The 27,329-nt window shown below is 38.0% G+C and overlaps 5 protein-coding genes and 1 pseudogene across 5 annotated transcripts; 3 read left to right on the plus strand and 3 right to left on the minus strand.

Annotated features, from left to right (window-relative positions):
• Positions 1–32: 32 nt before the first annotated feature.
• LOC147933543 (uncharacterized) lies at positions 33–1,030 on the minus strand. Its single transcript, XM_087470862.1, has 2 exons — positions 98–1,030; positions 33–53 (listed from the first exon to the last, which is right to left on the minus strand). Exons 1-2 carry the CDS (start codon positions 1,028–1,030, stop codon positions 33–35), a joined length of 954 nt encoding a protein of 317 aa, XP_087326988.1.
• Positions 1,031–1,843: 813 nt separating this feature from the next.
• Positions 1,844–11,508, plus strand: LOC104721160 (disease resistance protein RRS1). Its single transcript, XM_087470866.1, has 8 exons — positions 1,844–2,581; positions 2,706–4,587; positions 4,701–4,719; positions 7,392–7,794; positions 8,037–9,159; positions 9,255–9,551; positions 9,623–10,399; positions 10,477–11,508. Exons 1-8 carry the CDS (start codon positions 1,968–1,970, stop codon positions 11,506–11,508), a joined length of 6,147 nt encoding a protein of 2,048 aa, XP_087326992.1. The 5' UTR covers positions 1,844–1,967.
• A 272-nt stretch (positions 11,509–11,780) lies between these two features.
• Positions 11,781–13,100, plus strand: LOC147933544 (mitogen-activated protein kinase 7-like). The gene is made up of 2 exons (XM_087476006.1): positions 11,781–12,050; positions 12,143–13,100. The coding sequence occupies exons 1-2, from the start codon at positions 11,865–11,867 to the stop codon at positions 12,824–12,826; spliced, it is 870 nt and encodes a 289-aa protein (XP_087332132.1). The 5' UTR covers positions 11,781–11,864; the 3' UTR covers positions 12,827–13,100.
• Positions 13,101–13,129: 29 nt separating this feature from the next.
• LOC104721159 (large ribosomal subunit protein uL2x) lies at positions 13,130–14,561 on the minus strand. The gene is made up of 2 exons (XM_010439072.3): positions 13,980–14,561; positions 13,130–13,636 (listed from the first exon to the last, which is right to left on the minus strand). The coding sequence occupies exons 1-2, from the start codon at positions 14,417–14,419 to the stop codon at positions 13,300–13,302; spliced, it is 777 nt and encodes a 258-aa protein (XP_010437374.1). The 5' UTR covers positions 14,420–14,561; the 3' UTR covers positions 13,130–13,299.
• Positions 14,562–14,760: 199 nt separating this feature from the next.
• LOC104721161 (filament-like plant protein 5) lies at positions 14,761–18,809 on the plus strand. Its single transcript, XM_010439076.3, has 6 exons — positions 14,761–14,998; positions 15,522–15,682; positions 15,786–15,984; positions 16,086–18,087; positions 18,162–18,210; positions 18,321–18,809. Exons 2-6 carry the CDS (start codon positions 15,554–15,556, stop codon positions 18,681–18,683), a joined length of 2,742 nt encoding a protein of 913 aa, XP_010437378.1. The 5' UTR covers positions 14,761–14,998; positions 15,522–15,553; the 3' UTR covers positions 18,684–18,809.
• A 4,061-nt stretch (positions 18,810–22,870) lies between these two features.
• LOC104721163 (protein SMALL AUXIN UP-REGULATED RNA 9 pseudogene) lies at positions 22,871–23,787 on the minus strand (annotated as a pseudogene).
• Positions 23,788–27,329: the final 3,542 nt, after the last annotated feature.

Below are 27,329 nucleotides of genomic sequence, written 5' to 3' on the forward strand. Positions count from 1 at the left end.
CATTTGTTATCCAATTGCATGCATCATATGTTTCAGAATTTGATTCCACATTCCTTGCCGCACATATATTCTTTAAAGCAAGATTAAGAGTGTGTACCACACAAGGTGTCCAATAAATGTGAGGATAAGTACACTCAATAATCTCTCCAGCCGCCTTACAGTTTGCTGCATTGTCAGTGATGATTTGCACAATTTTTTGATGATCCACTTCATTTATAACTTCTTTCATCAAATTAGAGATGAAGAACTTATCTTTCACTTCCCCAGCACAATCCACAGCTTTCATAAACAGAGGAGCATTTCCTGAAACACTAATAAAATTAATAAGTGGCTTTCTTGTAGGATCACTCCAACCATCTGACACAATTGACACCCCTTTTTCATTCCATGTTGACTTAAGCGGTACTAATAAACTCTCAACATGGTTTCTTTCTTTCTGTAGCAAAGTCGTCCTCAACTTGTTATAACCAGGAGGCACATAACCATCAATGTTAGTGGCAACAGCAAACTGATATGACCTATGATAATGTGGATTCCTTGCTAGATTAAAAGCCACACCTCCGGTGTACAACATTCTGGCGATTTCTTGATCCAACTGGTCTCTGGCTGCAATTCCAAATGCTCTTTCAATAGGTGAAAAACTAGACTTCCTCTTCTTGAAAGCATAATTCGTCTCACAAGGCAAAGACACTTCTTTTTTTCCAGACTCTTTTTTCCTCTCCTCAAACTCGTTTTCCAGCCTTTGCATGTCAACCTTTTCACTCATTTGTACTTTCTTACATGCTAAGATTCCAACATTTTTTATTCCAAGCAAGTGAGCTTTAACCCGAGAATATGAACCTGATCGCTGTTCACCACAAAAGCTACACTTGAATTTCCATGTTCCTCCTGTTGCTCCTACTTTCTCTATTTTCGTCACATAACTCCAGAGTGGAGCCTCATCACTTTCATTCGTAGAACTTGTAGATTCATTACCAGCGGCATCACTACTACTACCAATATTCTCACCCGGTCCTTGAGAATTGTTCATCTGATTAAACAAAGAAAGTAACCAAACGATGTCGATCAACGATCACACACATGAATAGCAAACAACGATCACATACATGAATAGCAAACAAAGATCACTGAATAATATTAGTCTATCAACGATCACAAACGATCAGTCTATCAACGATCAGTCTATCAACGATCACACACATGAATAGCAAATAATCAAACAACGATCATTGAATAATATTAGTCAAAATAGAAAAGAGAAGAAGAGACATACGTGTTCTGGTTTTGACGTTTCGTGAAGGAAAGCAGAGAAGACGTCAAAGACTAGTGAATCGTTTATATAAACAGGGGTGCAGGGAAGTGAATCGTTATATATAAGCCGTATGCCCTATCATTCCTTTATTGTTTGAGTTTTTTCTATAAAAAAGAGGTTAAATTGCCTATTCTAAAACGGGGACACTTCAATTATGTTAAAAACGACTCAGAGACATCCCCGTTTCCGTATTTTCCCGTTTCCTTTTTCTGCTTGTCGTCCCTGCTGTCTCTGAAACGGCTGAGAAACGTTTCTTCGCTGTCCCCGTCAGATATCCGTCCCCGTAACGAACGGTGGTCGACAGGCGTCCCCGTGCATCATAGTTAATAATTGAACGATACTATTTAGCTTTAGATTTCACTCACATAAACTAAAAATTTGTATACTTATTATGGAAAAAAAAGTTTTAAAAGGAAAAAAATATAAAATGGAAAATTTACACTTATTAACATCGTAATTACAAACTAGTTAAAATAGGAAAAAAGATCTAAAAAAATTGTCAATAAATGAAGGAACCACGAAAGGATATTTTTGGTAGAGTAGGAATTAGGAAACAACCACGAAGTTTTTTCCCCCAAATAGAGTCAGTAGTCAATGTTGTTGTACCAGCAGAGTGAAGCTCTCTGTGGTCTTGATCCTCCCTTTCATCATCCTAATGGATTCTTCTTTTTCCGTCCTTATGTTCTGTGCTGCTGCGATCGGATTCTTCATGATTTTGGGCACGCTCTTATTTATGGTTTATAAAAAATTCAGATCCAGTTCACAAAACAACAAAACAGTGCCTTCTTCATCACCTCCTTTATCGCCGCCTCCTTCTGTGCCTCATCATTGTTGTTACCATGTCTTTCCGAGCTTTCACGGGTCAGATGTCCGGAGATCCTTTCTCAGTCACGTTCTGTTGGAGTTCAGGAGAAAAGGAATCGACCTATTCATTGATAACGACATTGAGCGGAGCAAGTCGATCGGTCCTGAGGTTATTGATGCCATTAGACGATCGAAAATAGCGCTTGTCATGCTCTCAAGGAACTACGCTTCCTCGTCCTGGTGCCTCGACGAGTTGGTGGAAATAATGAAGTGCCGCGAAGAGTTGGGTCAATTAGTGGTGACCGTGTTCTATGAAGTGGATCCAACTGATGTAAAGAAGCAGACCGGAGATTTTGGAAAACTCTTTAAAAAAACATGCAAGGGTAAAACAAAGGAGCGCGGTGAGATATGGAGACGAGCTTTGGCGCAAGTGGCCACAATCGCCGGTTTCCATTCACGCAGTTGGTTAGTCCCTTTTTATATTATTTATTATCTAATTGCAGGTTTTTAATCTTTTGAACACAAATTCAGTTTCATATATATATATATATCGGTTTGATCATCATCCCCTTTTTTTTTTTATATCTAGGAATAATGAAGCGTCTATGATCGAAAATTTAACCACTAGAATTTCAAACGTGCTGAATGATTCCGCTCCATCAAGGGATTTCGACGGTCTAGTTGGGATGGGAGCTCATATGGAAAAGATGGAATCGATTTTATGCCTAGACTCAGATGAAGCGAGGATGATAGGAATTTTGGGTCCTTCTGGGATTGGTAAGACCACCATCGCCAGATACTTATATAACAAACACTCTCATCAGTTCCAACTTAGTGTCTTCATGACTGATATCAAATCTGTTTACCCAAGACTTTGTTACGATGAGTACAGTGCGAAATTGCAGTTACAGAACCAAATGTTGTCTCAGCTATTGAACCACAAGGAGGATATCAATATTTGTCATTTAGGAGTTTTACCAGATAGGTTGAAAGACAAAAAAGTGTTAGTCGTTCTTGATGGTGTGGATCGCTTAGAACAACTAGATGCCCTGGCGAAAAAAACTCGGTGGTATGGTCCTGGAAGTCTGATCATCATCACAACACAAGATCCAAGACTTTTAAAGGCACACGGGATCAACCAAATTTACAAGACGGATTTTCCAGCACCTGATGAAGCTCTTCAAATCTTCTGCATGCATGCTTTTGGTCAAAAGTCCCCAAAGTATGGTTTTATGAAGCTTTCTAAGGAAGCCACAGAACTTGCTGGTGTACTCCCTTTAAGGCTAAAATTAATGGGGAGGTCTCTTCGGGGAAGGTCCAGGAAAGCGTGGACAGAGGCCTTACCAAGGTTATGTGCTAGGGTTGACAGAGAAATAAGAAACCTTACAGCCACTGATATTTCGAACAATTCCCAAGGCCAAGTTGAGATGGAAGCTCATGTGGAAAAGACGGAACCGATTTTATGCATGGACTCGGATGAGGAAAACATGGTTGAAGCAATCGTCAGTGATACTGAAATTAGGTTGAACAATTCTGCAATCGTCAGTGAAATTGAGATTAGGTTGAACAATTCTCCGTCGTTAAGTGATCTCGAAAACATAGTTGGGATGGAAGCTCACATGGAAAAGATAGAACCAATGTTATGCATGGACTCAGATGAAGTGAGGATCATAGGAATTGTGGGTCCTTCTGGGATTGGTAAGACCACCATTGCCCATTTTCTATACCAACAACTCTCTCATCAATTCCAATGGAGTACAATCATGGCTAATATTCAAGGATTCAATGGAAATACTTACCACAATGAGCACAATGCGAAATTGCACTTACAGAAGCAATTGTTGTCTCAACTAAGCAACCAAAATTATACTGATGAGATTTTTCCTTTGGGAGTTGCACAAGAAATGTTGAAAGACAAGAAAGTGTTTATCGTCCTCGATGACGTGGATAGTTCAGGACAGTTAGATGCCTTGGCCAAGGAAACACATGGGTTTGGTATTGGAAGTCGGATTATCATCACAACACGAAATGAAAGACTTTTAAAGGAATACGGGATCGACCATATTTACAAGGTGGATTTTCCATCGCCTGATGATGCTCTTCAAATCTTCTGCATGTATACTTTTGGTCAAAAGTCTCCATGTGATGGTTTTGTGGAGCTTGCTCAGGAAGTTACAACACTTTCAGGAGAACACCCTTTGGGGTTACAGCTAATGGGCACCTATCTTCAGGGAATGTCCAAGAAGGAGTGGATAAATGAATTACCAACGTTTAGGTCTAACCTTGACGGTGGTATAATGAGCATTGTAAAGCTTACTTATGATTCCTTATGTGGTGAAGATAAAGAATCATTCCATAATCAGATCGCCTGTATTTCTAACGGTGATTGTAACGTGACGGTGGAAGAGTATCTTGCAAAGAGTTTCTCAGAAGTGGGGCAAGAGGTTATCATCATAAACCAAGATATTAAGGTGTGTGGGATCCAAGACATTTTTCCTTTATATCCTTGCTCTCTGCATATTTAAATTCATTTGATAACGAACCCATATAAAGTGTACTTTTTTTTTTTTGGGTCTTTCTACAGGATTTATATACAAATGATAGTGCTCTCGAAGGATTTGATGGATTACTACGCCGGGAATGCTGTCCAGTGACACGTTGGCCTTCCAAGTGGTATCCAGAGTCTCTTTACGAACTATACATTCCCCACAGCAAGTTTGAGAAATTGTGGGAAGGAATTCGAGTAAGCACTTCTTATTTGTTGCTTTCCCATTCATAAACAATTAACTTCTAATAAGTGAGTGGTATGACATTTCGATTAAACATGTGTTTGTATGTTGTTCAATTTGTTTGTCAGCCCCTTGGAAAGCTTAGGTTGATGGATTTGTCATCCTCCAAAAACCTGAAAAAGCTTCCTGATCTCTCAACCGCTTTCAATCTCAAGAGATTGGATCTCAGCTGTTGCTCAAGCATAGTCGAATTACCTTACTCTATTGGTGACGCTACAGGTCTCCTAGTATTGACTCTCGAATATTGCACAAGCTTGGTTGGCCTCCCTTCCTCCATTGGAAATATCACTAATCTCAAAGAGTTATATCTTACTGGATGTTCAAGTCTGGTGGAGCTCCCCTCCTCTATTGGAAATGCCATTAATCTCCAAGAATTGTATCTTAGATGTTGCTCAAGTTTGGTGAAGCTCCCTTCCTCTGTTGGAAGTGCCATCAATCTCCAGAAACTGAATCTCGAGTATTGTTCAAGTTTGGTGAAGCTCCCATCCTCGATTGGCGATGCCATAAACCTCAAGGAATTATATCTCGCTGGATGCTCAAGTTTGGTGGAGCTCCCGGCATCTATTGGGAATGCCACTAATCTCCAGCAATTAAACCTTGAATACTGTTCAAGGTTGGTGAGGCTCCCTTCTTCGATTGGAAATGCCATAAATCTCAAAGAATTATATCTCACTGGATGCTCAAGTTTGGTGGAGCTCCCTCCATCTATTGGGAATGCCACTAGTCTTGAGATATTGGATGTCAGTAATTGCTCAGGTTTGGTAGATCTCCCGTACTCTATCGGAAATTTCAATAACCTCCATTATTTGGATATCAGTAATTGCTCATGTCTCGTGTCCCTCCCCAACTCGATCGGAAGTGCCACTAATCTTTGGGAATTAGATCTTAGTAATTGCTCAAGTCTTGTGGAACTTCCTTCTTCTATTGGGAATGTCAGTGGTCTAAGGAAAGTGGATCTCAGTAACTGCTCAAATCTGGTGGAGCTTCCCTCCTCCATTGGAAACGCCACTAACCTTGAGTATTTGTATCTTAGTAATTGCTCAAGTCTACGGAAGCTCCCTTCTTCCATCGGGTATGCCACTAGTCTACAGTGTCTGTATCTCAGTAATTGCTCAAATCTGATGGAGGTTCCCTATTCGATTGGGAATGCCATTAATCTTAGAATATTGGATCTTAGTTGGTGCACGAGTCTCGTGAAGCTCCCTGCCTCCATTTTGAATTCCACCAGTCTCTGGCAATTGGATCTAGATAATTGTTCAAATCTGTTGGAAGTTCCTAATGGCGTTCGTCTCAAGAAATTGGTTCTTAGTTGGTGAACAAGTCTTGGTCGAGGAATTAGATGTTGATTGATAATTGCCAACTCCAATGGAGGCACTGTTGCTAATACATTCTAGTATTTGTTTATCATATTGTATCTCTAGTATTTTTTGTATCTCAGTAATTGTAGTCTGGTGGAACTCTGCTCGTCTCTGTTGATAATGTCCATAGGCTGTGTTCTGAGTTTGCGTAGATGCTCATGTTGGAGTTTTGTTATTTGTAAATTGGAAACGTCGAGGTGTAATGGTTTTTCCTACTTGTTCCTGACACCATCGCAAGCTTATTTGTCCAGAGGGCTTAAATCCTGTTTGTGATAATTGAAACTGTGTTCAATATATGTGCTTGTGTTAATGTCACAATCTTTTATATCCCGTACAAGTGTTTCTCTCCAAAATTGATGAAGACTTGGTGTTGTGGAGTGGAGGAAGAAGAAGCCACCATGATTAGTGTACTCTATAATTGATGAAGATACTGTGCGTTGACGAAGACCATTGACGGAAACGACTGGGAGTAGAAAAGGATTTTGATAAAATTATACGCTTAAGCAATGCTTTGCTCACATCATCATCGTTCACTAATAACTTTCTCTGCAACTTCTTTGCTATTTCTTTTATGGGCTGACTTTTTTGTGGGTAAAGAAACTCTTCGCTCTTGGTGAACTGAAGAAAACGGATGTAATTTTCTCAATTGCCCAATCCGGAACCCATCGTCTTGATCTTCTATTGCAGTTCGAGGGTTTCGAATTGGAGCTTTCTCCATCGCTGCTGTAAGTAAATTTCGACTGGCGTCGTCGTCCCCAGGACTTTTTTTTTTTTTTTTTTTTTACTTCAGTTTGATTTCTCTGTCACCCATTGTTGTCTGTTTTCTTAGCTATTGATATCCTCTCACAGTGATAGCATATCAATCTTGCTCGGCGTGAAATCATTCTTTTTTGCATTATTGTTGCTTCAGAGACTTGCCTCGTTCGGCCTTTACATGACCTGATGTTTTTGTTTATCTTTTGTCTGTGCAGGTATCAACAATATAAAACAGTAGCTTCGTATAAAAAAGGGGTTTTAACTCATCTCCTGCCCTTTTTAGTGTGGGCGTCTTCGAGCAGAACAGTACAAAGTAGAAACAAACCTCCAGCGAAATATAAGAGTCAACACAGAGATCTCTAATCATATAAGCTAGGCCGAAGATGATGGACGATGTCAACAAGGCTACACACGTGGTCTACATCAACTGTGCATATACATTACATTATTCCTTCGCTAGCCACCTCTCCATGGAATTCCACCGGAAAGGCATTAATTCATTTGTAGATTGCAATGGGGTTCTGGATGTGATAGAGGGAGCTAGCTCTTCTGTGGTGGTTTTCTCTAAGAACTGCTTGTCCTCCACCTCATGCCTGGACAAGCTCGTCAGGGTACATCAGTGCTGGAGGAAAAATGGTCAGCTGGTGGTTCCAGTGTTCTATGACGTTAGTCCATCAGATGTTGTCGTGCCACCACAGCACAAGTCAGCTGATCGGAGAATGGAATGGAGTAGCGCCCTCCGAGAGCTGAGAGAATTACCTGGCCACCAGTCTAGGTACCTGTGTATATGAGATTAGTCTGCCGCTTGCATTTTTTTGAAGAATATAACTTTCTACTTCAAAATGCTTTCCACCTATTACAAAGACAAATTGTTTAAACTAAAATGGGTTTATGTGGAGGCAAATTTTTCTTATCGTTTTGTCAATAGTGTGAGGAAATTGATCCAAATCACTTCTCAGTAATTTTCGATGTTTTGTCCAACAATTCACTTTCTGCTTTTTATTTTGATGCAAACAGGGAGGAATGCACTGAGTGCGAACTTGTGGAAGAGATTGTCAAAGATGTGTATGAAAAACTATATCCCACGGAAAGTGTTGGTATTGACGCGAAGTTGTTGGAGATAGAACTCTTGCTTCGCAAGCAAACATGGGGTATCCGTAGCATAGGAATTTGGGGTATGCCTGGCATAGGCAAGACTACACTTGCTAAAGCACTTTTTGACCAAATCTCTGAGGGGTATGAAGCTTCTTGTTTCATTAAACATTTTGACAGGGAACTTCTTGAGAAGGGGATTCACCGACTGTTCAGGGAACGTTTTGGGAAAATTCCGAAGGAATTGCCTAGTGTAGGCAGTAGCATTACGACTCCTAGCCTCCCGAGGGACAAGTTAAGCAAAAAGAGAACTCTTCTTGTTCTTGATGATGTGCACAATCCTTTCGCTGCCGAGTCTTTTCTCCGAGGGTTTCATTGGTTTAGTCCAGGAAGCCTAATCATAATAACCTCCAGAGATAAATTAACTTTTCGCCTTTGTCAGATTAGTCATGTGTACGAGGTTCAGAGCTTAAATGACCACGAAGCTCTGCAGCTATTCTCTCAGAGTGCATTTGGAAAAGATATAAGAGGACAAAATCTCCTGGATCTATCAAAAGAAGTGATTGACTATGCTAATGGAAATCCATTAGCTCTCAGATTTTACGGCAGAGAGCTTAAGGGAAAGAAACTGTCGGAAATGCAGACGACATTCCTCAAGCTCAAGCTGCGTACTCCTTATAAGATTCATGATTTATTCAATAGCAGCTACGAAACGCTTAATAAGAACCAGAAGAACATATTTCTGGACATTGCTTGTTTTTTCAAGGGCGATAATGTTGACTATGTGATGCAACTGCTTGAGGGGTGTGGTTTTTTTCCACATGTTGGGATTGATGTTCTTGTGGAGAAGTGTCTGGTGACTATTGCACAAAAAAGAGTGAAAATGCATAGTCTAATCCAGGACTTTGGCCGAGAAATAATCAATGGAGAAACAGTACAGATAGAGAGGCGTCGCAGACTGTGGGAGCCTTGGACCATCAAATTTCTACTTGAAGATGACGAACTCAAAACAAATGAAGATCAAAAAGCAACCTATACACGTGCTCTGGTCTGGCATATTGTGATGTTTTATTATTTTTACAGAGAACATACCCTTGGAGATGAGCCAACGTCTTAATATTATCTGTTTTCGTTTTCTTTCAGGGCACTGAAAACATCGAGGGCATATTTATGGACACATCAAACTTAAACTTTGATGTGAAGCCTGGTGCTTTTGAGAATATGGTTAACCTTAGAATCCTGAAGATTTATTGTCCTAGGTATGCAAAGCGTTATGGACTCCGCCTTCCAAAAGGACTTGAGTCTCTGCCTTATGAACTAAGACTCCTCCACTGGGAGAACTATCCTCTAAAATCCTTGCCACAAGAGTTTGACCCATGCCACCTCATTGAGCTCAATATGCCTTATAGTCAGCTTCACAAACTTTGGGAAGGAACCAAGGTAAGGAAACTCCGATCCGCTGTCTTATTACCTTTTTAGAAATTTCTGTTCCAAATTAGTTTTCTGTTCAGAACCTCGAGAAGCTGAAGATGGTCAGGCTTTGTCATTCCCGGCAGCTAACTGAAATTGACGATATTTGTAAAGCTCAAAATGTCGAGTTAATTGATCTCCAAGGCTGCACAAAATTGCAGAGTTTTCCAGCCATGTGTCAATTACAACATCTCCGAGTTGTAAACCTCTCAGGTTGCAGAGAGATCAAAAGTTTCCCAGAGGTTTCACCAAATATTGAGGAACTACATCTCCAAGGAACTGGAATAAGAGAATTACCAATTTCCTTGGTAACCCTCTCCCAACAAGCTAAGTTGAACCGAGAGCTGTCCAATCTTCTAACAGAATACTCAGGTGTTTCAGATGCTTTGAACGTTGAGCGAGTAACAAGCCTGATCAAAAACAACTCATCTAATCAGCATCTTAATAAACTTGTTTGCCTGAATATGAAAGATTGTTCTCATTTGGGGAGTCTGCCTCACATGGTTGATTTAGAGTCTCTTAAAGTTCTTAATATGTCTGGATGCTCAGGGCTCGAGCATATTCAGGGTTTCCCACGAAACCTGAAAGAGTTATATCTTGCTGGCACTGCCATAAAAGAACTTCCACCGCTTCCACAAAGTCTAGAAGTCTTGAATGCACATGGCTGTGTCTTACTCAAATCAATTCCCTCTGGTTTCAAGCGGCTTCCTAATTATTGCGCATTCAGCAATTGCTTTTCTCTTTCTGCTGAAGTGGTCAGCGAATATTTAAAGAACGCTCTGGCTTATGTAGGATACACGGCAAGAGAGTATCAGCAGGTAACGCTCTTCCTCATGCTCTCCCTCTCTGTTTGTCACACCTTGTTATATCTGATTTAGTTTGGTTGCGGAAACAGGAACCCAACAAATCTCTGCCTTTCAGCCTCAGTGTTTCTTCACCTGCGAAAGACAATTCCACATTTCATCTGCAACCTGGATACTCTGTGTTGATACGAATGAGTCCTTCTTGGAGAAGCACGCTAGTTGCCTTTGCTATATTAGTCGAAGCTGCTTTTTTGGATGATTACCAAAAAGCTACTGCTTTTGGCTTTAAGTGTGTTTGCAGGTGGAAAGACAAAGAAGGCCTCTCTCGTAGGATAGAAAAAACTTTTCATTGTTGGACCTTAGGGGGAGGTGTTCAGAAGTTTCAAAAGGAACACATGTTTGTCTTCTGTGATCTCAATTTCCATCCGAGTACCAGTACAGGAAAGGACCCTGATATATTGGCTGATCTTATCGTACTTGAAATTTTTCCTGTCAACACGCTTATGGAGCTTATAGATGAGAGTTGTACAGTGACGAGATGTGGAGTATATGTAATAACTTCTGCATATGGAGATGCAAGTCTTACCACGAATTTACAACCGGTGTTGTCCTTGGATTGCCCAAAGATGCTTTCTGATGATGAAGTTGAAGAAGCATTGAAGGGCTTAGAAGAGAAAGATAGATTTTTGTTTCTTTACATCGCATGTTTGGTCAATGACGAGGAAGCTAATTTTGTTGCTCCCCGTATTGCTAGCATTGGTTTGGGAATTAGTTCTGGGTTCAAGGTCTTAGCCGATAACTCTCTCATATGTATATCTACTGATGGTGTTATAAAGCAAAGTTATTTGCGAGAAACAATGGGTAGGGAGATCGTCCGTAGACAATGCATGCAGCCTGATATCTTGAAATCAAAGCATACACCATCAATACATTCTGGAGAGTTGGGTGGCATAGAAGATCATGTGGCAGGCATGATTTCTTTGTCAAGTTCGAAATCTGTAGAAGTGAAGACGGTTGGGATCTGGGGACCATCAAGAGAAGGTATGATTACTATTGCAAGAGCTCTGCTTAGTCTAATCTCTTGGCGATTCCAAAGAACTCTCTTTCAGATTCTGTTGAATTAATATCAGATGTAGTGTAGTATTTGCATGATTTCGTAAATTTTTCATATTCTGATAAACTGTTGGTTCGTCTGTGTTGTGCCCGGTGATGATTAATAGGGGAAGCAATATATTCAAGTATGGTTGAACCAGTGGAGCCTCCACATGGGTTTAGAGAACAAGGGAAGGATAACTACATGATGTGGCAAAAATTGTTTGAGATTGGCACCAAGTATCTTCCAATTAAGCCCATTGGGAGAGGGTCTGCTGACAATGTGGTTTGCTCTGCCATCAACAGAGTGACAACTAAGAAAGTTGCCATTAAGAAGATCCCTAATGTGTTTAAGAAACGAATCCATGCTGTGAACACATTGAAGGAAATGAACTTTCTCAGGCACGTGAGGCACGATAACATTATCGCACTCAATGATGTTATGTTGTCTGGTCAGAGAACAAATTTTAAAGATGTCTACATGGTTTACGAGCTTATGGATACTGACCTGCATCAGATTATCAAGTCCTCTCAGTCACTCTCCGATGATTACTGCAAGTACTTCTTGTTTCAGGTACTATCGAAATTATCATTTTGTTAGTATGTTTTTATTTTCTGTTGTTTCAGGAACTTTCTGATATTGCCTTTTTTTTGGGTATGATTTAGTTGCTACGCGGGTTGGAATATCTTCACTCGGTAAAAATCCTTCACTGTGACTTAAAGCCAGGGAACATTCTTGTGAACGCCAACTGTAATCTAAAGATAAGTGATTTTGGGCTTGCAAGAAACATATGTAATGATCAGTTCAAGACAGAGTACCTAGCCCCCGAGCTTCTTCTCGGCTGTGGCAACTACGGAACCTCCATTGATATCTGGTCAGTAGGATGCATATTCGCAGAGCTTCTTGGCAGAAAACCTATCTTCCCTGGAACAGCTCAGAACCAACTAAATCTAATCATCAATATTCTTGGTAGCCAACACGAATCAGATCTCCAGTTCATAAATAACCCGAAAACCAGAGAAAGTATTAACTCTCTCAAGTTCTCGAGAGGTACCCACTTTTCCAATCTCTATCCGGAGGCCAATCCGCTAGCAATAGACTTGCTACAGAGGATGCTTGTGTTCGACCCAACCAAGAGAATAACGGTCATCGAAGCACTCTTACATCCCTACATGGCAGAGCTGTTCAACTCTAAACCCAACCCGCCTGCACGTGCCCCAAATACTCTGGACATAGATGAGAACATGGAAGAACACACACTACGAGAGATGCTGTGGAACGAGATGCTTTATTACCACCCTGAAGCAACTGCATCGCAAAAGCCTTCCAAGTTTCTTATGAGTTCTTGATATATGCTAAAGACGACCAAGCTTTGCCATTATAATTGAGATGGACAACTGCATCTTACTGAAGTTGACAAAATCATGCTAGGCGATCTGATATTACCCAGTCATTTCGTCATCTACAAGACATATATCCAATTTTAGTTTCATTTTGGGAACGGTTATGGTGTAACCGGCACAACCTTAGGTAGTATAAATTGTCCACCCACGATGTTCTTTAAGAACAAATGGAAAGTCTGTTCTAATTAACTTTAGAACTTAATGGACCAAGTTATACCAAGAGACAATCAAACAAAACTAAATCAGTGATTTTTAAAAAAATGCATGATAATGTTAAGGTTTAACAGTGAAGACAAAGATTTTACTTGATAGAGAAAGCCCTCAAAGAACATGATAGTAAATCTCAAGGTTTCAAAACAAGGTCTAAACAAAAATTTCCAAAAAAAGAGAACAATTCAATCTTGAATCCTCCTCTCTCCTTAGTCTGCCTTGGAAGCAAGAGCAGCAGCTTGACCTCTAAGACGACCAGTCCTCCTTGCAGCAATAAGACCAACCTTTTGTCCAGGTGGTGCATCACGACGAACCGTACTAGCGTGACCAATATGTTGATGGTTACCTCCTCCATGAGGATGCTCAACTGGATTCATAGCCACACCACGAACCTTAGGCCAGCAGTTTCTCTTCACACGGTACTTGTGGTAAGCATTACCAGCCTTAAGCATTGGCTTCTCTGTCCTTCCACCACCCGCAACTTGACCAATCATGGCCCTGCATCCACTTGGAACAATCTTCTTTGATCCCGATGGCAACTTAATCCTATCAAAACCATGTACAAAATCGAAAATGTAAGAACAAATCCCTTCTCAAAACAGAGAATGGTAGATAAAAAGTGTTGTTCACAACAATCTAATCCAATCCAACGCAATCAAAGAACTAAAACGTAACGTACACTAAACACAGTTCTCATATTACAATCCTGCAAAGCTAGCTTTGAATCCAATGACCATTAAAATGTTGGTGTGCAGACATGAAGCAATCATTTCTAAGAAGATAAGCATTTCTAATCAAATCTAACGCAATCAACCTAAACAATAGATTTACACATCTTAAATCATCAATCAAATCACCACCAGCAAAAGTATATAGAATACAATAATACCTGCTAGTGTCGTTATCAGGATTATGAGCGATAACAATGGCGTAATCACCAGAAGCTCTAGCCAAAACACCACGATCACCAACATGATGCTCAACGTTACAAATAACAGCTCCTTCAGGGATAGATCTGAGTGGAAGAACATTTCCAACGACTAGAGTAGCTTTCTTCCCACAGTAGAGAAACTGACCGGTATACATACCTTCAGCAGCGACGAAGAGCTCCTTCTGTTTCTTGAAACGGAAAGGATGACGGAAGGAAACGCGAGCTAAAGGAGCACCACGTCCAGGATCGTGGATGATCTCGGTGACAACACCTTTGAGGTAACCATTTCTCTCGCCGAAATCGAGGCTCCTGAATTTGGCGGGGCCTTTACGGTGGTGAGTGTGGGATTTGAAGACTGAACCAGCTCCCTTACGTTGAGCTCTGATGACACGACCCATGGCTGATGATTATCGTCTTCTTCCTTCTTCGGGTTACGGCGAGTAACAGCAATGAACAAAATCAGGTTTATATTTCCACCACAGTCTCTCTCTCTCTCTCAAAAAAAAACCCTAGCGGACTGTGATGGATTTATTTATCCGTAATAATGGGCTTTATGAAAAGCCTATTAAAAAGCCCAAAATAAAAAAAAAACCGGGAAGATTTTGAATCTTTTTATATTTGGATAAGTCAAAGTCCAGGAGCTAATCAGTGCACCCGTCCGCAGCGGATAACTGTCTCCTCGTATTCCGTTTTTGAAAAAAGACGTTTTATTCATAAAAATGGTTTTTTTTTTTTTTTTAATTTTTAAATGAATAATTTTTTTTTAAAAAAAAGGGTATTTGAAATAGAGAGAGAGGTGTTGTCTCTATGTGGAGCGTCAAAGTTGAAAAAAGCGACAGCCCAAATCATATATACACACCGCTCCCTTCTTCTCTGGCACGCTCCTCCCACTTTCTTTCTTTCTTTCTTTCTTTATCTCTGTAGCTCGATTTTGATCTTCGCACAACTCTAAGAAATCATCAATCGTCTCCTACCCGGTACGTATAATGCTTCTATTCTATTTCACGCATCTGCTATTTTTTTTTTCCCTAAAAGAAGCTTAGAAATTGTATAGTGTGTTGATTTATGTAAGATTAGTGTATTGTGTATAGCTAATGATTTAATGTGTAGTTTCCTCACGCTCATTGAGTTGTCATTTGAATCTCTTTTTTTGTTAGTAATTTTTTTCAATTTTTTTTTTTGTTATATGAAATAAAAAAATAAAATTTTTTGGTACAAATATGGAAAGAAAGCATTAAATGTCATTCAACTACAGAGAAGAAATAAAAGAAAGAAAGAACAAAACGGTCATTGTTTGAGAGCTGAATGAAAACACAGTATAATAAATATATAGCGGGATTTTGTCGGATGAAATTGAAAGTAACATTTACGGAAGATTTTTTGTGTTTCCTTTTTTTGTTGTATCTTTGTTCAAATTTCAAAACTTATTCAGTTTTTTTGTCTTTTGTTTTTATTAAGCTCCTCAATATATCTCTTCCTTTTTCTACGGATTGTTAACAGAGTCTCTTGAGAGAGGTAACCAAAAATAAAAAATGGACGGTAGTAGAGGTTGGCCATGGAAGAGAAAGTCTTCGGACAAAGCTACGACAGATAAACTAGTTGTTGCAAACGAGTCAACTCCTGTTTGTTCTTTGTCCTACTTGGCTTCTCTCGAGAATCAGGTTCTTCCTTTATCTATAATAGTACCATATAGTTTATATTTAGCTCTGTTAGATATACATTCCAATTTTGATGTTTTTTTTTTTTTGTGTGTGTGTGTGTTAGGAGAAGTGTAAAAACACAAACTATGTTCAGATTACTATGGATTCTTACACGCATATGAGTAGAATGGAGGATCAGGTCAAGTTGTTTGAAGTTGAAGTTAAGGATCTTAGAGATAAACTCACTCTTGCTCACTCTGAGATCAATACTAAAGAATCTTTGATTCTTCAACATGCCAAAGTCGCTGAAGAAGCTGTTTCAGGTTAGAGCACCAACAACCCCTTTATACTGTAGTTCTTGAAATGTTTACTTGAGCATTCTTGTGTGTTTTTTGTTGCTGAGTAGTCTTTTGTTCTTTTATAGGATGGGAGAAGGCTGATGCAGAAACTTTGACACTCAAACGTAAACTCGAATCTGTTACACTCTTGAAGCTCACTGCTGAGGATCGAGCTTCGCATTTGGATGATGCGCTGAGAGAGTGCACGAGGCAGATAAGGATTGTGAAAGATGAGAGTGACCAGAAGCTCAAAGATGTGATTCTTGCCAAGACCATTCACTGGGACAAGATCAAATCCGAGCTTGAAGGTAAGATTGATGAATTGAGCCAGGGACTTCACCGAGCAGCTTCTGACAATGGGGCGCTCACTAGATCTTTGCAAGAGCGATCAGAGATGATAGTAAGGATCAGTGAGGAAAAGTCTAAATCTGAAGTTGATGTGGAGAAGCTGAAGACTAATCTTCAGTTGGCTGAGAAGGAGATTAGTTCGCTGAAGTACGATGTTCACGTTGCTTCAAAAGAAGTGGAGATCCGCAACGAAGAGAAGAACATGAGTTTGAGGTCAGCGGAAATCGCAAACAAACAGCATCTGGAAGGAGTGAAAAAGATTACAAAACTTGAAGCAGAGTGCCAAAGGCTAAGAGGGCTTCTTCGGAAGAAGCTTCCTGGTCCTGCTGCTATGGCTCAAATGAAGATAGAAGTTGAAAGCTTAGGGCATGAATTCACAGACCCTCGAGCACAGAGAGGCATAGCTCAAAATCCTAGTCACAATGCACACATCGCAAAGGCAGAGACTGCTAATGATCTTAAGTTGGAAGAGTGCAAAAGAGAGAATGTATATCTCACGAGACGTACATTGGAGATGGAGGATGAGATTCAGACGCTTAAAGAACATCTCGCTGCACGTAACAATGAACTGCAGGTTTCGAGAAATGTATGTGCTAAGACTCTTGGAAAGCTTAAGATTCTTGAAGGGCAGGTGCATATGTTTCACAATGACAAGAATGCTCTGAAATCAAATAGCAGATGTCTTTCTGAAAGTCCATCCAGTGTCACCTCAGTATCCGAAGATGGGTTTGATGAAGAAGGAAGTTCATCTGAGTGTGGTCCAGCAACCTCAACAGATTCTCATAAAGTGAGAAAAGTATGTGCTAATGGTTCCTCAAAGGCTAGGAGTTCTAATAGACTGGAGTTAATGGATGACTTCTTGGAGATTGAAAAGTTGGCAGCTAATGATCCAGATGGAGCTAACTCAGTTTCAAAATCTTCCAACAGTGCCTGCAGTAGTATATCTGTTTACAAACAGTCCGCTAGTAAGTCCAGTGATCAAGATGAGGATACAACAACACTTGATCAGCTGTTAACGGTTCTCCGTTCAAGAATCAACAGGATATGTGAATCTCAAGAGGGCATTAGTATTGAGAAAATCGTTGAAGCCGCAAGACTTTCGATCCAAGAGATGCAAGGATCATCACCCAAAAAACTCTCAAATCCTCTGTTTGAAGTTGCTGATGAAACTCTAGAGAAACATGTTCTGTCATCTCAGGATACCAAAAGCAACGGAAATGTGGAGAAGAACTCAAAGAAACAAGATTTGGAAAGCAACATGCTAGTTAAAGAGGTTGACGAGTCAGATTCTGATCCACTGGGAGAGACATTACCTAAGACAAAGGATCACCGTGTAGATAAATTTTTCAATGGTCATGAGCTGGATGATTCATCATGCAAGAGCTTGTTGAAAGAGGTGGAACAGCTGAAGTTGGAGAAAGAGAACATTGCATTAGAATTATCAAGATGCTTGCAGAATCTTGAAAGTACAAAGGCAGGGCTAGAAGAAAAAGAGCAGCTCATATCGAAGCTGAAATCACAGCTCACTTCTTCAGAAGATCTCCAAAGCTTGGCAGAAACACAGCTTAAATGCGTGACTGAGTCATACAAATCACTTGAACTCCATGCCAAAGATCTAGAAGCTAAAGTGAAAAGCTTGGAAGAAGAGACAGAAAGACTTGAATTGGCTTTCTCCACAGAAAAGCGTGGCCATGAAGAGACTCTAGCTAAATGCACAGACCTTCAAGAACAATTGCAAAGGTATTAAGAACTAAAACATAGTTAAATCGTCCACTATGCATAGTTTGTTTTGCTAATTTTGACTTGTGCTGAAGGAATGAGACTTGCGAAAAGTGTTCATCATCCAAACTCCAACCTAATCAGGTACACTTCTTACTTATCTCTTCCTGATAAGATAATCTTTCTTCATCTGTTTTGGTACATCTACTATTCAAATACAATTATAACTAAATTGACAATGTTCTTGTTTCCAGGAAAAAGACATAGCATCTGCAACAGAGAAGCTTGCAGCTTGCCAAGAAACAATTCACTTACTCAGCCAACAGTTACAATCATTACAACCTCAGAGCAACCACAATATCCCCAAATCTAAATCCCCTGAGAAGAAGCTTCAACAGCACAAAACCTCAGAACCAACACTGAACTCTTCACTAGATGATTTACTCCATGATCATATCATCCAACCATCTCGTTCTGTTAGACACTCGGTGAATCCCACGGTCCATGCGATCATCAAGTCTAGCTCTGTTTCTTCATCATCCAAAGACGATAATGAGAAGCATACGCGCGGCCTAGGCAGATTTTTCTCCTCTAAACAGAAGAACAACGGACGTTAAAACGCTAAAAGATATCACACTCACTATCTTTTGGATCGTTTGATTTTTCATTATCCTTCTTGATATGTGTATATGTTTATATGCGTTTTGAGTATTTGAGAAGAGAACAGTACTAGTCAAGATCAATCTTCCCCTCTTGTGTACTCTACACACTTAGGGCATACGTCTCTGAATTGACTAAACCGGACTATAACCAAGACCGAATTAAAGTTTTGCTACAAAACCGATTACAAGAAAGCAAAAACATAAATTCTATATCCAGTTCGAATATTTCTGACTTCTAAAGACCAAAACCGAGAACCATTTTTGTCCTTCCTACGTAAAATCTCAATGTATACAAAAATTCAAGAGCACATCATGAAAAAAGGAAAAGTAAAACACACAATATTCTTTTTTTTGGTAGGTGAGAGGGGACAACGTCCCCTCCAAATTTATTACGAAAGCTATAAAAAATTACACACGAGTTCTTCTAGAGAACGCATTTCCTCTAGCATCCTCATCCGAAATAGAAACAACAGAAACAGGACAAGAATCAAACACACAATATTCTTTGCTAAAGATGTATTGATATCATATTTCAATATGTCAAAAATAATAAATGTCTGTACAGGTGGAAAAATCATTAAATGGCAATTCTATTTGGTCAATTTATCACATACTGTTGAAATGATCATGTTCCCGTTAAGACTTTGAAATTTTTAGATATACTTGAGAGTTGAAATGATAACGAGTAACTTCGATATTTTGGGATATTATAAAACATTCCATCGATTAAATTAAAACTAGAGAGCATAAACAAAATTAAGTTATTAATGTCAACAATTTCACATATATACATCAAATAAACCAAGTGCATGTTGGTGGTCTAGTGGTTTTCTGAAGTTTTAGTTGGGATGTGAATATCCATGAAAATGACTACCAGAAAAATAAATCAAGTTTTTTCCAAAGGACCGTTGGGTTAAGCTTCAGAAGAATCTAAATTATTAGACAAAACAAAAATAGCTAGGAACGTGAGGTCCATGCAACACAAAATCAATAATGTAAAGTATTGAGATGGATTTCTAGAGAGAAAAATATAAGAAATTTTAAAAAGTTTGAAAAAGGACAGGACACAGATCAAACAGATAATGGTCATCAATGTCAAGCAGACAAGGTATAAACTCAAAGCAACTTGACAGTATGGGCAAGCCAGAGTTTGCACAGACAAATGCTATTTTTTTCTCTTCATTGTCTTAAGTCTTTTTTAAATTGAATAATATATACGTTTATTTGGTTTGTATTCTACTGAATATGATATTTGAAATTTATTTGTGTCTTCTTGTATTCTTTGATAACTGTGTGCGCTTATTGGAATAAATCGCAATAAAAGAAGATGAAAGAGTCGACATTGTGGCTTACATGTTCTTCTGCCTTTGAAACAACTCATCTCTCCAAAGCCATTTTCGAATACACTGTTTTTTTCAACAATGTAGGATAAAATAAAGAACTTAAAATATTAAAAAAATAAAGGACTTAAAAAAATAATGAGAAAATTAGATTTTTCTTCAAAAATTAGTTCATGCACTAAACTAGTAATAATGAATGTACGAGACAAATGGAACAAATGATATATATAGATCATGATAACGAAACGACGTAAAAGCAATAATTCTTAAAATTAATTTAGAACGTAACCCCACTCAAATAGAAATTACTGTATACACTAGGTATCATATATTTATGATATTATGGAAAAAATTGTTTAGCAGAATATTCATATCGATATCTAAACTAATTTATGTTACTCCTACTCTTATATGAATTTCACTACGCCATAAACAAGGTGCATTCAACGAAAGTAAACCCCTAATCTGAGCTAGGGTTTCCTATATGGAGGAAAATTAAAATAATGGTTTGGAGAAAAGATTTTGTTGATGACCGTTCGATTAATTATTATTTTGATTACTTCAGCTGGCTTCGCTTCGTAGATATTTGACTTGTGAAACAGGGCATTAACGCCATACCCAGAGACGGCCAGACGTAGTAGAAACAAGATTGGAACCACAAATGGTAAAGGTTAATGTTTGGCCATTATGGTTGATAGACCATGCAAAATTTGCGAATCTACCTTTTTGTGTATTTTATATAAGTTGATTATTTATGTTGTATATTAGTTTTCATGTTACTTGAATAAACATTTGGTCATACAGAAAACAAATAAAACAAGTTATATATATATATATATATATATTTATGCAAACAAGAACTTTCATTACTTAAACCCTCAAAAGAGGGAAGTTCATACAATCAAAGGTTAAAACATAACAAGAGCGATAGAGATAATGGTTACATGAGTTTTCCAAAGGAGTACAGTTTAAAAAATCTTTTGAGACCATTGTGGAGTCGACCATGAAGAATAACTTCGCGACTTCCTTGATCAGCTTGTGATCATAATCGCAATGCGCAAAATATGCGACCAAGCTTTTAGAAAGGTGCTCCATGAGGGAAACAAGGATTAGGGTGCCAGCCAATATGATAAGGATCATAACCAAGAAACCAAGGATCTTCAAACTTGTGGGCTCATAACTCTTGGCATTAGATGAAGCTAACTTCGGGAAACGAAAGTAAAAGGTGCAAAACCGTAACATAGCAGGTGAGTCCTCCCTCTCATGAAGCCAATAGCCATGGAGGTTAAGGAGTTTCACACAAAGCTTGTATTCAGTTTCACCTTGGTAGGGAGGAAACAACCCGAGCTTACATCCTTTTGGCGGTTTGGTACAAATGGTAATGGAGTTCTCAACAAGGGTGTAGTGATATAGATAGATGTAACATCGTAACATAGCAGGTGGGTCCTCCCTCACATGAAGCCAGTCGAAATTAGCAAGACATCGGAGAACAAACCCTAGGTTCAAAAGGGAATAAGTGGGATTGGGGGTTTTACAAGTAAGGTTCATGAACGTGATGGTATCATTAGGTGAAACTAGAGACCAGGTTCTAATATGCAGTATTGACCAACAAAGCAACAATGTTTGACTAGAAAACAGTCGATGTCTTCTATCAACTGATTCCAGAAAAAAACAAAATTACGCTAAGTTGAGGCAAGGAGAAATTTATAACGGACCTAGATTTTATGGACATATGAATTGTGTAGCACCTTAATGGGTTGGTCCAACATGAAGAGGTTAATGGGCCTAGGCCCACTTGGCAAAAAACAGGGTCTAAACGAAGGACACCCAAGGTAATTAGGTTAGCGCCACCAAGACTCCTCTTTTCTTTCACCGTCGCATCAGTTCGTCGGAATCTACAGGCCTTTGTCGGAGCAATCGTACGCGGGACTTTCCCCAGTTGGGTCCACCTCGAAAAACTGATGAAAGTTCTGGAGGGTTTCACTTGGGGGATAGTTGAGATGGTTCGCAGCGCCGACGTCGAGGTACGAAGGTAGAGCGCTTTAGATGTGGTCGAGAGCTTGCCAGATTCAAGAGATTTGGGTGTGCTACAAGAGTCACTCTCAGTTCCGTCAGAAGAAATCCTGCTGGTAAAAGAAAGCTCTTTTGGGTTCAGGTTGGACAGGGGGAACAGATCCGGAGATGGGATTAGTTGATGGCTAGATCCGATGAGCTTCTCAAAACTCATCTGAGGGATTCCACCGTTGAATAAGGGGGCCAAGAAATAGGGTTGAGATGATTGAGTAGACAGCCAATGCGAAAGTAAAAGAGAGCACAATAGAAGAAGAAAATAAACGGAGGATTTAAGTTCCCGACGCCGGCAATCAGGGGCCTTGCTGCCGCCGGAGGGAGGGTTCAAAGTAGACGTTTCGATACTTGGGTCTGGAAGAATAATATGCTGCCTTCACTGATGTATATACCTGATATAAAATCTTAAAGATTATATATATATATATATATATATATATATATATTCCCTATATTTTTTATGTTGTGGTAAAAAAAAGATTATATTCTTGTCAAAGTAACTTCTTAATTTAACAATTTGTACAGTATTTAATCAATCGCATGTTCCTAACATAGTTAAGTTCATTTGTCGTATGATAGAAAGAAATCTACATATTGTAATCAAGATAATAACTTCTACAGTATTTATAATCAATTTCTCGTTTCTAATATAATTAAAAGTTCAACTTTTGTATGCTGAATAGAAAATTTACATATTGTAAAAAAGAGAATAACAACTTAGTACTGCTGTACTAATTAATCAGAATGAAAATACTTGATTCAAAATTTAATACAAAAAAAAAAACTAGCTATTCCTCTCAAGAACCAAACGGTCAACAATACACGTTGACTTGAGGGAAAAGTCGCCCACCCAAACTAATATACATAATATTTAGAAAAAAAAATAGAAACAAGACAGCGAAAATATATAAAAAGGAAAGAAAAATCCCAAGAGAGTGGTTAATTAAAAAAAAAAACTGTTAGATATATTAATACAGCCACAAATCTCGAGTCGATGCGTAACGCGATCCCCGCCATTTGCTTCCGTCTTCTTAGCAAAGAAAAAAAAAAACCTAAATATGTAATATATATTTTTCTTATTTCTGGACTTTCTTGGTAATAGCTAGTTTCGATGCTTCGATCTTCCGAGTCTAGAGTGTGACAATGTGTGATCAAACCCTTATAACCTCTCATAGGGAATGATCTCGAGGGAATGGCCAATTGAGCTGTAATGAGATCAGACTCCTCTCGTCTCTCGATGTCGAGTTTTATCTGAACATGAAGATGAGAGATCGAAAGACGACTTCATCACAAGGAATAGTGATACCCATCTCGTGCTCAAACCCAAACTCTTCCTCAGCTAGTTGTAGGAGTGTCTGGAATTCATGATGATCTAGCCATGAGATTGGGACCACATAGCGACTTCGATGTTGACCGACATAGACCGGAAAATGACCTTTTGGCACGTCGTTGAAGTAGCAATTACCTTGGTTCTTCTTTCCAAGACTTGAGCACCTCTTCAAGATTTGCTTTAGAGATGCTGCTTGAGATACCGCTGCTTTGTTCGACTTCTTTATCGCCATTTTGAGCTTATTCTGTAGAGAGAACTAGATAGCTAGAGAGAAGAGAGAGAGAGAAAGTTTGGTATGTTTGAAGAAAGGTGTGGATGTGAAGGTGGTGGGGAGAAATATGAAGGAGTATTTAAAGGCACAATGAGAGAGAAAAATTGGAAAATTTTATTAAAAGTATTAAAGAAAAATCATATCTTTTTTAACATAGATTTTTTAGGTTTACTTATGACTATTTAGAAGATTTGTGACTAGGTTATATGTATTATATACACAATAACGACTAATTCATGCAGAACCACATGAAGTGTTTTCCTTGGTGATCACATTGAAAGCCGCGTAAGTACGTAACATATATATAGTACAATTGGCAAACACTCTATAACTATTAATTTCATCAAACTCAAAACACTTGTTTATGCGTACATTAAAATCTCATAAAAGTTTAAACAGTTTTTAAATTTATTTATACAGGATGTATGGTTCACTGTAACACCCAACCATTTTCACGGTTAAGTTTTTTTTACAAGCCCATATATATTATGGCCCAGACCCCAGAGTAGTCAAAAATGGTCTATCATTTTTGTTTTGCATCAATCTCCTATTGAACTCAGTAAAATTTAAAAAAAAAAAAAATGCACATACTTAAGTTTTTCGTATACCGCCGTATCAAACCATATATCAACGAAGAAAAATTCGAATGTGAAAGCAAAAATGATCATGTGGAATGTAGGAAAGAAGGCAGTTTTAGAGACAATGCCAGAAGGGAGAGAGAGGGCAAAAATATGCAAAAGAATGCATACAAAATAAATTAGGAAGGTCTTATAAATTACGTAGGGACTATGAACATTAATTACCCTACATTGTCTCCCTTTTGTGTTTTTATTTTAGACACAACTCTACGAATTAATACAAGTAGTGTCTGTTTTCTCTTCTAAAAAGTCACAGATTTTGTCTCTACTGAAACTTCCAATGCTATTACAACTAATATATGAATAAATTGATATATAATATTATGGCCGTTAATAGATTTAGATACCCGTTTTGTCATAAATTGAGTCCGTTGCAAAAGGATTACGGACGAAGTATAAAGATATGTGAAGCAAAGTACGTACTTGCAACTCCAAGATCACATGTCTTTTGCTACAACTAGAGTTTCCAACACTTTAATATGCCATTATTTTTTCTTTTTTTCTTTTTTAATGTACATATTAAGATGTACAAAATAAACGAAATGGTCATAGACTCGTAGTTCGGTCTTCGGTGGTTTTATATTTTATCGGTTGAAGTCGATAACCAAATTCACTGAGGATTGGTTATTGCGCGTTCATATAATCACCATCATGTGACAATATATATAGTGACCGACCTAAACTCAAATATTATGTTGGTCACCGTCAAATTACAATTTGTATTACATATAAAATAAGACTGTCGTTGTTGGTTTTGTTTCTTAAATCATTTTTTAATAATATAAAGGAAGGTATCAAGTAAAAAACGTTTTCAACATTTTTTATATTAGAAACGTCCCTTTGATTTGTTAAAGAATGTTGCTTATTTTATTATTATTTTGGTGTAAGGAAAATTCTAAAAAATCCATTACAAACACCAATGAGAATAATCTAAGTACCATTCGCAATAATCAGCTGAAAATTGATAGATAGTGAAAAGATTAGAAAGGGAATCTTTTTGGGCTCACTTGAAAATTTTATCAAAGAGTTAGAACTTACAAACCATACATTTGACTAAATCATGTACAGAAGATTAATTGCATGACAATAATTAAGATGGACAATTAACTAATTTGTTAACTAAAAATATAAATATCTAACAGTTTTCTCGATGTAATATAATATATATATATATATATATATATATTATGCGTATTGGTCAATGTTTGCACTTTAAAACTATGTACGTTTATTATAATTATATGGGGAAGTATGTAGCTAAGCAATATAATAGATCTTGTCCCCATTTGAAATTGAAAACAAATGCTTAGGTTGTAACCTAATCTTTTGTTTAATTGATGGTATCAAATCCATGCAAGTTCCCATCTCATTCCTCCGATGTCTTGTGATCCACGTACTTCTTTCCCTATTCAACCTTCTTCTTTTTCTTTTCTTTTCTTCTTTTTCTCTTTTTTTTTTCATTCATTTTAATGTGATGAATCAGTCAACATCATCAAAAGATTTCACATTTGGCTTTGTGATAATTCCAACCGAATTAATAGCAAATTTTCCGTGGTAGAAACCCCATATCGTGTATAACTTGATAGCCAAAAAAGAGAATTTATAGTTTCACTGAAAATGACTTTTTGGCTGTATCTACAATACTATCCAATTCGCCTAATCAGTTTTTTTTTGTTGTGTTGTTTAATCAGGTGAATTCACAATTACTGCAAAAATTATTGGTTCTATAGTTGTAAAACCTCTACATTCTACAGTATGCTAGACATAACAATGGTGAGATGGCGGGAATTCACTGGAATCAAGCTCTAACTTGTTTATTCCGTCGATTGAATTCCCATGTATAATGCTTCCTTTTGTTCGGCCATTTGGCTCTGGATTCCGACCCGTAAATAAATTTAACTATCTAACGAGACTGTTCCCTTGGTCGAGAAGTTTTATAATCAAGAAGTTTCAAGTACAACATCTTAGGGTTTCTATAATCAAGAAGCGCCATCTAATATTTTAAGATTTGCTTAATTAAAGTAACCTTTTTAAGATTTTTTTGTTTTTTTTGTTTTTGTAAAGTTATTAGCATCTTTCAAGATATAACGACAAATAGAAAGAAATAAGAAAGAAGATTGTTTGGTCGACAAAGAAGAAAAACGATTAAGAGTTTGGCTTCAACCGTTACATTTAATAGGGGCGGGGATATATAATTGAGTTGTTGTATATCTTCTTTTTTTTTGGTGTAAATAGTATCTCTTCTTAAAATCTCTAAAAACTATAAATCAAAAAAAAAAAAACGATAAAAATTGACACTGTTTGTGGAAAGGGAAAAGAGCAGAAAATTGAAAACTAAAACCCAAGACGTGGAAGATGGGATTTGTCGTATATATGGGGTAATATATAATTTGAAGAAAGCAAAACAAAAATAAGAGATGGTGTGTGTGGGGACAAACAAAGAAGAAGAGGACAGTGAGAGAATCAGGTGGAAGTGAAAGGAACCAACAACACTTGGCTGTCCTGAATTGGCGCTTGTGTTGTGGTTATAACTTGTAGACATGATCCCTCTCGCTCTTCATTACCCCCACAACCTCAATTCATCATCTTAACCAACTTTTCCACGATGATATCTCGCTGGATTTTAACCCAAATTACATCATGTCTTGTTCAGTACTGATTTTGGTATATTCGTTTTTTTATTTGCAAAAGTTTATTCTATTATGAAACTACGATTATATTAGACTAGTTTGATATTTTCTTCTTCTTTTCTCTTATATACATCTTCACATATTAATTTAAAATTTTCTTTTTCAAAACGAAATATCACATTTTTTTGTTGTAAACATATTTTTAAACTAGGCAGAAAGATTGGAGTGCATGGTGACAAATACCAATAAACAAATGACTATTTCATTCTTGTTGTGAGATAAAATTCTGTTTGCCTTCAGAATTTTCCTACGATTATATATATTA

The sequence above is a fragment of the Camelina sativa genome, chromosome 11 (genome assembly GCF_030686135.1).
Source record: "Camelina sativa cultivar CO46 ecotype springtype chromosome 11, ASM3068613v1".
NCBI classification, from domain to species: Eukaryota; Viridiplantae; Streptophyta; class Magnoliopsida; order Brassicales; family Brassicaceae; genus Camelina; species Camelina sativa.